Genomic DNA, 11166 nt, shown 5'->3' with positions numbered 1-11166 from the left:
GTCTGGACTCTAGATCCAATGTGTTTTTTTCCAGTGCATGATATTATTTGATCGAGAAAATATTAGAAATTCAATGTATTTATCTATTTATCTCGCTCTGGTTGCAAACAGCATCACGTATTGAAAACTCTTCTCAAAATCTTTGTCCGCCACATCGAAAACTTCATACGCTATTGGGAAAAAAACGTTCCGAGTATGGGTTAGAATGGAATGACGAAACAATAAAAAGATACTCTGTCATGTCAGAATCAAAGAGCAGCGCAGCTATGATTTCTTCTGAATTCAATTTTCCCCCTTTTTTCATTAAAAAAAAGAAAAAAAAAATCATGAAGGCCATAGACACAGCTTCTCGGCGGCAAATATAAGAGAATCCAAAGAATCGGGGAGCAGTTGAAAACCTTGCAGACTTCGTTTTCAAACATGGCTGATTTTTACTATAATTTTAATCCATGTTCAATTTTGTTTCTATGCTTTTCCTCTTTTTTTTACACGTGACTTTTAGCGAGTTGATGACGCATTTCACCGTCGGTTATAAATGATGATGTGGGGCCTTTCGGGTTCAGAGTTCGTCGGTGAACTTTCACAGCGGTCGTAGAAATCGAAGAGAGAGTTCGTTACCCACCCCGAGATGAAATTAACTATCGCCGCGTTTTGTTTGGTTCTACTGGCCGTAGATGTTGAATTGGTAAGTTTGACAATTTTCTGAAACATGTATCATTTGAAACCAAACTCAGTCTTAGCAATCCGTTTTTTTTCTTCTTCCTTTTTTTCTTCTTTTTTTTAAAGTTACCATGGATGTCTTCGGTAGGAGAGACCTGAGCCAGTGTCGATCGATTCGTGTCAATCAATACGTTTCCATTCGTCGCAGCTGATGACACAACCATTACTATGTCTGCGAACACATATAAATACGACGCTCGGCTTACGAAGGGATGTAAGTCAGTGGCGTGGCGTGCTTTGCGATATATCGATTGATCGGCCATTTAAACCTATGGAAAAGTATCGATACACAGGGTGTTCGCAGCGAACACCTTAATAATCGATTATTTACCACAGCCTCAAATGGGGAAATATCGATAGATCGCAAAGCACGCCACGCCACTGATGTAAGTACACTCCAAGATGAGCCCGAGAAAAAATTGAGTATATGCTGTCGTATGAACCTTCCGGCCTCGCCTAATTTCTTTTGATAAAGCACGAATTTCCTGGTAAACTTATCGACGGTGAAAGTCGGCAATCACATAACTCGTTTGCGGTGTCTGAAAATCTCCGCCTCTACGTCATTTTTTTAAAGGAGAACAAATTGATATTATTTCTTGAAGTTTTTGCAGAATTTTCTTCGCATTGAGAAGAAAAATCATGACAGTTTTAAAGAATTGCCGTTGAGTAGTTTCCCATTTAAAAAATAAAGTATGACAGGAAGTCTGCGACGTCGCAAACCGAGTTATGTGATTGCCGACTTTCACCGTCGTTATGAATATTTGTCTTCCAATTTCTCAAGTAATTTTGTTCCCGCAATGTTACCCGAAGTTCCTGAAAATTTCACGCAAAAATATTAATTAATTTCCTCAAAAATAAACTTTTCAGTGAAGGAAATTTGGCAACTCTCGAATTTTCATATGGCGTTCTTCCTTGGCACGGCAGTATAGAGGACAGGGTCCATCGCGACGTGTGGTTAGGGTTACCAGTGGCGAGGCATGAATAATCAATAATTATTGATATTCCCAATTTGAAGCAATGGGAAAGAATCGATTATTAAGGTTTTCGTTAAGGACACCCTCCTTATCGATCCTTTTTCAGAGGTTTAAATGGCAGATCAATCGATATATCGCAAAGCACGCCACGTCACTGGTGGTTACGTCCTTATGTCACGGGGGTTAGCGAAATTTCGAATATTCCAAAGAAAACGACCTGGAGATAACCACTATGATGATCAAAACGTCGATCGTCATCTTCGTCAAACCATAAATGAAACCACCAAAAGAATGAATGTATCATATACGGTTCGCTCCATAGTCAATGTAAATAGAAAGTAGAACATACACTAAATAGAAAATAAATAGAAACATTTACAAAATCGGGATGAATTGAACGGCGCACAGTGGATCGAGTCAATCAGAGAGGTCGGACATGAAATTTTTTACTTATACTGCAAATTTTTATGTTGATTTCGTCACATTTTATATTTCGAGGGTACTATTCAAAGAAAATTTCACGAGGAAACCAATGAAACCACTTTTAGAACCTCAAAACTTTGTATAAACGGAGTTGTAGGCGTTTAAAATTTCCGAATTTTGTCCGACCTTTCCTGTAGACTCGATCCACCGTGCGGCGTTAAACAGAAAGGAACCAAGCCACGTCTGCTATTTCCAAATTTTATACAATCATCGTATTATCCAACGTTACCCTGTAAAATTAATGCAATTCGTTTAGTTTTAGTTTTAAACCATGTAGATAGATACAAGGAAATACTTGTAGTAGTTACGTTATATTTAAATAAAATTCCTTCAAAAAAATGAAAAACAAAAAAAATTTACCGGGCGATTTAATATTTTACATAAGAACGGTTTTGCGGATTTTTGTGTGAATTTTAGTGTTTCGGCGTGGTATTAAGCAAATTCCTTGAAATTTTCAAAGGAATTCGCACAAAGGCTCTCGTGTAAAAAATTCAATTATCTATTTTAATTTGGTGACAGGTAATACAGTATGTTGGAGTTTTTTTGCCAACGTGCGTTAAAAATTCAGCATAAAATCACAATACAGAGGGAAAAAGCTCATATGAGCACAATTATTTTCCCTCAAGAAGATATGCTGTTTATGCATATGGTTCCTTTCTGCTGAACGCGCGCTTCGTTATACGTTTTAAAATTATTTTATTTTATTTTACTTTTTTTTACCTCTGTTTCATTTTTATGAGGTTCTTATCAACCTATTCTATGATTCAAACTTAAAACCTAGCAAACGAGTAAGACATCACGGAAATCAGCAGAGGAATCGGAAGTACCCCTAGTAGCCAAAATAGGATTATCGAATAGGTATCGGCCGGATAGGCTATTTTATAGCTATTTATTTTGTTACGTTATACGGTATCGTACAAATAGCATATTTTATAACTATTTCATAGATATTCCATGCGCATTTATCTTGGTTTAAAATTTCCGTTTGAGAATATGTATTTTATAGCTATTTAATACGTTTTTTTCTTCTTTCAAGCCACTCATCCTGTTGCAAGGGTTACATGCCCAGTTCCCAGTTAGCATCTAATCTTCCGAAAATATCCGTACAAAATCCGGCACCTTCACATCATTTAAGAATATTGCGGACAATATTTTCACAAAAAGTCTCTATTGACTTTAAGACTTTATTTGGACTATTAAATTAAGGGAAGTCATGTACTTCATGGGAAAGTGAATAATTTAAAACACTAAATGGGTGGAATAAATTGCATCATTCAACCTTCAAATTTAAGAAACCCAAGAATTATTGTGTATTTTCTCAAACATGTTAGTGAATTTTCTTACTATTCTTAGTTGCAGCCTTGAGAACCATAAGATGATAAGTGCATTGCAACGTTGCTATGATAGAGCAACTTTATTTTTTGCAAACCAAAATCATATAGAATTGCAAACTTCAATGCAAAAAAAAAAATCAGCATGGCCCAGGGAATTTTTGCTAAAAAAGTTTCGCCTCTACATGGTTTTGATTTGCTGCATTTATCGTATACAGTTGCACAATCTTGGCAACGTATCAATGCACTTACCACCTTATGATTTTCAAGGTCTCAATTTTGGTTCTCTTTCAAAAATAAAATATCTTTTTAATAGGTTTCCATTACCTATTAAATAGCTATTCAGATACCTATTTTATAGCTATAGAGAAAGCTATAAAATACGGTATTTATAGTTGAAAAAAAGGACACTATATAGGGTATTTAGATAGGATATTTTATAACTATTTTCAGCTATTTTATACCCTATTTTATAGCTATTTGGATACATATTAAATTGCTACTTCGATAAGTATTAAAAATAATATTTTGGCTACTAGGGACGTCCAAGTTTATTCCGCAGAAAGACAAACAAACCGGCTAAAGGTCCGTCGTCACCGCCCACCCCACCACGATATCGTGTGAATCCAGTGCGCGGGAATCAAGCGCACAAGGATGTTCGAGGCGACACAGCTAAACCACCCGAAGGCTTCGTGATGCCCAAACTAGAAATTCCGAGAGAACTGAAAGATTACCATCCCGACACAATCAAGGAAGCTCTGGAAGCTTACAGTCGAATCAAGCCGGAGATCCTCGAAAGAATGCTCTTCAGAACCGACATGTTTTACGTCCCATTTAACTCTGCGGTCGAGGTGAGTGCACCTCACGGTATATATACATAGATTAGACTGTTGTGCCATCCCATAAAACCCTATTTGAGAGTAACTGAGTTCGCGGGTAATTTTTACACACACAGGTGATACGTTGCGATAAGGGTGGACTCGTGTATAAGCGAGTATTCCCTATAATAGATCTGAATCATTACAGCCTGTTTTGTCTTGAATTTGAAGAACCTAAGACAAAAATTTTAAAAATTACCTGCGAATTCAGTTACTCTAAAATAGGGTTTTATAGGATGGCACACTGTATACTGTGTAGGCATATTTTTCTTTTTCGCTACCCTAGAGTAGAGGAAGTATTGTCATCCTCCAAGGGGGGAAAAAAGTTGAAATTTCATCATTTCTAGACGTTTTAAGGTCCCAGGAGTCAAATAGCCATACTTGAAAAAATGTGTTTCCGTCCGTCAGGCGCAGGCGTCCTCCAAATCTGTCTACAGAGATATCTCAGAATCTATCAGTTCGATTTCATTCAAAATTTGCAGAGAATACCATATCTATGGTCTCATTATGCACGTCAAACTATTTTGGGGTACGCTAACTTTGGGGAGGGGGAGGTCCAGTCCGATTCTCAGCAAAATCACACAGAAAGCTCGTTTTGAAGGACGGTAAATTTTGGAAAATGTATTTAATTCTTTAATTCCTTCAATGCGCCTTTAATTCTTCTTCACCGAGCACATCACCTAGGTCATTTATATAAGTTCCTAAAAGATCTTTGGACTAGCCTCAAAATTCAAGGGACGTCACTCACCTCGCTATCTTCAAAAGCTATTTTTAACCTAAGGCTCGAAATTTTGAAGGTGCGTGTTTATGAAAATATTTCGAACAGACATTTTGATATTAATCCATTCCCTCTGACAAAATACACATTTTCTGGAAAATCTATAAATATGTTCGTCCGCATTTTTCAGAGCATTATCCTCACAATTCAATCCACTCTTTCTATCCGAGAGAATAAAGATTTGCGACCCTGAGTGAATTTAAATGTTTAAGGCATTAGTATAATTTTTTGACGAAATTTGCAGCTACCTTACTTCATGATTTTCCATACAAATTTATGAGACTCGATACAGGGTATCGAGAAGACCTAGGAAGCAATCCCGGGGGTGGCGCACTATCACCTTCCGGCCAAAGTATCAAAAGCATCACGCGACGTTTCAAAATTTCCGCCGCCATTTTTTTTTCACAGGGAAATTGTTCCGAAAGCTGTCCGTTGGACAAGTTGGAGCTGTCCAAAAGTTCACTGGATTTTCTTTGTGCTGCCGATACAATTCAGTGACATTTTCAAACAGATTCAACCAACAATTTCTGTGTAAAAATAAAATGGCGGCTAAAATTTCGAAACGTCGCATGGCGCTTGTGGTACTTTGGCTGTGAGGTGACGATATATTGCATACAAACGAGAAGCCTCTAGAGATAGGTTTCTCGAACAGGAATATCTACATTTTTTTATGTGCATGGAAGGTATTCATGTATGTTGTCCCTCTAGAACGTGCTGTACATCTTTTTAACATACAAATTTATCTGCCCTTACAGATTTTGACAACAAAATACAAAATAGGTGACAAGCAAGCACGAAATATTGTTCGTCACCAAATTGGAGATCAATTATCCCAGCTGGAGATACAGATGACCATGCCAATCGTTGAAAACATTCTTACCAGAGCAATGCTTGCGAAGGGTTTCAATATCAAATACTTGAAGAAGAACAAATTTATTAAGGAAACGTAAAGCCCATACAGTTACAAAATAAGAATAGTAAGGATAAATTTTATCCAACAAAAAATTAAAAATACCCCTGGATGATTTCATGATACCAGGAATAGTCGTGTAGCCGGTAGGAATGAGTAACTTACGACACAATAATCAAAAACTGAGGCAATATATCGGAATGTATGATGTCCCCAAGTTTATCCACGCAGAACTATATAAAAAATTCTCATTATTTAAAAATTTTGCGTCTCCAAAGACGGGGAATGTTCGATCGGTTACACGTTGCCAATTCCGATCTTAAAGGTACACGGAAATGAAAGTGTCAGGGGTTATCCTCTAAAATTGTGGCACTACCCCAATTTATTGATAGATATGGACATTTCTAATTAATTGTGGTAATACCGCAACTCAAGTTAGGGTAGTACTGCAACATTTGGCTTAGTTTTTACCTAATTTATTGGGGTACTACCATAATTAATTGGAACTGTCCATATCATCAAACAACCTCGTGCTTTTTTTTCGTGTAATTTTTGGCGGTAAATAAGTGATGATCATAGATTATCACGGCAATAGTTTGTGAATAAGGTTCCTCGTGTTTGAAAATGAAGTCAACATTTTTCTATCCAGCAAGAAAAGTCACGAAAAACATGTATCATCGCCATAATTTGCAACGCGGCTTGCCAGTGATATTTAAATGCTGTGTTTTCCTCGTCGAATATAGCAACGTGTAGCTCATACACAGAGAGAAAACTCAACATCGAAGTCTGGTTAAATACAGGAGGTAAAACAGTCTTCGATCGACTCTGGGGTTTCCCAGTTTCTCCATTGCGTTCTGCACTGAATTCACCACAACCTGTACAACAATCAACACAAAATTAGGGTTGTGTTTATTTTCCTATGGCAACCAAAAACAACACAAATATTTTTATCAGTGTAGGAGTTTCAAGAATGTCAAACAATCTTTGTCATGGTCTTTTTGCCCGAAAGTTAGGAAAATCGCTTGACAGCTCCTTTGAAAAGAATTGGCATATTTTTCCTTCTCGTCAGTGTATTTACTTCCTGTTTTCAAGGGTCGATTTTATATTCGACACGATCGGACAGCGTCACCATATTGTACAGAACCACCAGCGGAAGGAATTGCGATCAACTTTAATTTAATGTATGTTAAAAACTTCAATTCGGCACTCAATAAAAGTTTGTGTGTGCCAAAGCTAGAAAAGAGGTTAAATGCCCTGGAAATGAGAACAATAAATTTGATAAAAGTTAGCGCACTTCTCAAGTATTACTAATCCCAACTACTCCTGTTATTATGAAATCATTCACGAACAATAAACTTTTTCTTTCATTTAAAATCCTTATTTGTAACCCTTTTCTTCAGCTTGTCATTTCAAAAAATAATCTTTGAAGGTAATTTCCAATTTAGTATAAAGTTTTTAATACATAATAGTTATCGATGTAGAAGTGATATAGAAGTGTTATGTGATTTAGAAGTTTGTAACAAGTATTATCATAGCAACATTAAACACTTGGTTTGAGATCTGGTGACATGTCTTATCTCTTTTTCTCAAAATTAGACGATGCGCATCGTCTAACGTGAAAATGGGAGTATATACGAAAATTTAGATTTTTAAATTAAGAGAGGGGAAGAGTTCCTTCATTCTTAAAAACATTTCATTCATGAATCAAGTCATGAAAGAGTTAGTTAGTAGAGAGAACAGACTCTAAGAGCGGATAAAAACATATGTTCATGTGTACACTGTACGGATATGATAAGATGAAAACCAAAGTGGGAGCCTAGGAAACGCTCCAATGCCAACTTAAACATTTTTCAGTAACAGATACAGTCAAAATTGAAAGTCCTCTTTAACTAGATATTTCGTGCGCCTTCAATCTTGTAGGATACTGTGCAACGCCTCTGACGCGAAATAGTTGCTTAAAGCGTTGCGGCGCGGCAGGCAACCAGCGTGACACGCGCATAGGCGCCTACAAACCTAATGGGATACTTCACGCGTTGCGCAATGCGTGAAGTATCCCGTTAGGTTTGTAGGGGCCAGTGCGCGTTCTGCGCTGCTAACACGCCGCTCCGCTCTGTGTTAGGCTCTAATAATTAAACTCGCAGAGTCAGCGTTTTTCAACTCATGATTTTGAAATGTTTACACTCTCTGCATTGATTATTTCCTTTTAAACTGATGAAAAAGAAATATGTACTACTGGAAAATATAATGTGTTTTATGTAAATATAAGATTCGTTCCGTGTCAAAGTTAATGATTTCCAAAGCATTCAAATTTATTCTTTTATGTTTTGGGCTTTTACTGTGCTGCAGCGTGGTGTAAGCGCAACTAAACGCTCAAAATTGGACGTATTTGACTCAAGGAGGTCGATGTACAAATAAGTTAAAAACAAAAAATTGCGTGCTTCTTAGTTTTTTTCCTCTTTTATTAATTTTTGTATAGTTTCTTTCATCACAACTACGGCTCATTGAGATTCATATCGATGCCATTGCTTGGAAAAGGTTTTACAAATATTTACCACGTTTTAAAAATGTAAATGTTTTTAAAATGAAGTAATCAATTTCATTAAAAAAAAGAATGTGCATTGGAGGCATATTTTATATCGGAAATTTCAAGGATAGAAATGAAACCAAGTATTTACCAAAGACAATTTGAAAAGATTAATCAAAAGAAGAAATTAACATTTCATTTAAAATATGAGTTACGATAACAACACCTCATTATCTCTTAATTTTCTCATTTCGATATTGTCAATATAATTTTACACGCGGACTAAAATATGACGCTTGAATTTGATTTTAGTGGACTTTACATTTGTGGACTTAACTTAGTGGACGTTTAAGTAATGGACTTAACAATAATGTGGGCTTTAGAACTGTGGACGTAAAAATTGTGGACGAAAAGTCTGTGGACGTAAAACAAGCAGGAAGCTCCAACGCATTGGCGTCGGAGAGCGGCTCTGGGGGCAGTAGTTGTAGTCAAGAATGAGGGCCTAGACACATTTTGTCATTGATGTACAATCCGACAACTGTCGATTCATGTTTTGTAACTTAGCAGATTTACGTAGCCGGTGTATAAATGTGTATTGGGCTTTGATATGGCGAATACATGGCATTATCACTTGTTGTATACTTTTAATTTTGAAAGCTCTTTGGAGGTCCGCTTCCTAAAAAATCTCTGGTTGATAAGTCGTTTAACTAATCGGAACTGTATGAATGAATTGCTCCTTTTAAAAATCAAAACAATATCGAATTGCGATATATTACACAGTTAAGATAGGGCTATGTCCTGTCGTAAGCGGCGACATACAGTCGATATCATTTCAATAATCACCCCAATGGCCACGATAGTTGTTAGACGTTTACGGTTTCCCTGGTAACCTTTGTTTGCTATCAGCTGATATCAAGTAATATGACTAGGAAGCTCCAACCCAGTGGTTAAAGCTTCCTTAACCGCGAAAACTTTAAAATTCAAATTTTCAAATTTTGAACGTAAAGTACATTTTTTCCATCACGAGATAAAAGCACAAACAAGTTTTGAATTGTTGACTGTATCACCATGATTCCAAAAATACAATACACAACATAGCATTGACTAACAATAAAACAGTATGCAATAAAATAAAGTCATGACAAGGAACATAGCCGAAAATGGCGCCGATTCCCATCAACCAACGCGCGGTCTCTACAATGTAACATGCTGCATTGATACTCCCCAGCTGGGACCGTCCGGAATAGCAGCTCTAGTGCAAGCACCAGAGCCGCTAAAAAGTGGACATAAAGTCCGTGTACCATGTATCATGTTGAAAAATGATGATGTTAAATTTATGCAGAATAGTGGAGTCGGAAAAGGACATGTTTGTCTGGCCTCTACTTTCACTCTAAAGTTGAATTTGAAAATGTTTTATGCGTTCATTGTATTCCACTTATGTCACGTTTTTTAAGGATTGTTGAGTGTTAGACGGACTGACACATCTATTTATTCTTAAAACGAGCACTAGAAATAGCGGAGTTGTGGGAGAGCAAGAATTAAATAAGATAGTTGAACGGCTGAAAAGGGGTTGTATTAAAATTTGGGATGAATTTTCAAATTTCCAAAGAGTAGTCACACTTATAGGGATACGCCTGAAGGGCAGAAAGGCTTAACCTGTGTACACAAGGGTCAGAGATGGAAGTGGACCAAGAATATTGGACAGCACAAGCTTTTATAGACTTGATGGCGTCACGAGTGGCGAGACAGCAAGTCTATACAATATTGGCTGGCTGTAATCAGTGGAGCTATCAGTTGCAAGTTCAGCAATTAAATTCATAGGTGATGGCTGGAAGACAAAGACTAAAAGATGAAAAGTGGACGAAATCCAGGCATCCCTAATGATAGCTTGAATGTGGATGAAAAAGTTATAAATTTAAGATAAGGAAAGTTACAGGTAATGCAGGTTTTGTAACAACTTACTTGATGCACAAACATGTAATATGGTACATGATTTGGTGCTTGATTTTGAGCCCTGTTCAGTGATCCATTGCATTTCTCATTGAATGTATTACTAAGCGTTCAAATAAATTTTAAATTTTAAAGCTATTTTTTTATTCATTATTCATTTTTTCAATTACCTCAAAAGAAATCCAAATCTTACGGTCTCGAGGCCCTCCGAGTCTCACATCAGCTCATCGTCGCACAGTAGATGGAGTCAATTAGAGAGGTTGGACATGAAGTTTTTACTAAAACTGCACATTTTGATGTTCATTTTTTCACATTCTAAATTTCAAGGGGTGCGTATGTTAGAAAATTTCACGAGGAAACCAATGGAACCACTTTTGAAGCCTCAAAGTTTTGCATTAACGGAGTTATAAGCAAATAAAGTTTCCAAATTTTGTCCGACCTCTCCTATTGACTCGATCCACTGTGCATTGCATCATAGCATCAGCGCTTATGAGGTAGAAAGGGGGTCAAAACTTTTTGACAAGTCCTATAACGATAAACAATGGGACTCGCTTGCTACGGCGCCTTAATACAACTATACAACCTCGACGGATGTCCGTATTGCGTTCAAAAAATTGA

General features: G+C 36.9%; 1 protein-coding gene across 1 annotated transcript; it reads left to right on the top strand.

The window, feature by feature from the left end:
• Positions 1-410: 410 nt before the first annotated feature.
• LOC109033424 (uncharacterized) lies at positions 411-9025 on the top strand. Its single transcript, XM_019046026.2, has 3 exons — positions 411-685; positions 4048-4359; positions 5920-9025. The coding sequence occupies exons 1-3, from the start codon at positions 629-631 to the stop codon at positions 6112-6114; spliced, it is 564 nt and encodes a 187-aa protein (XP_018901571.2). The 5' UTR covers positions 411-628; the 3' UTR covers positions 6115-9025.
• The last annotated feature ends 2141 nt before the right edge of the window (positions 9026-11166 follow it).

Source organism: Bemisia tabaci, chromosome 4 (assembly GCF_918797505.1).
Source record: "Bemisia tabaci chromosome 4, PGI_BMITA_v3".
Lineage (NCBI taxonomy): Eukaryota > Metazoa > Arthropoda > Insecta > Hemiptera > Aleyrodidae > Bemisia > Bemisia tabaci.
Note: the sequence above shows the minus strand (reverse complement) of the source record. Positions and strands in the feature narration are given on the sequence as shown.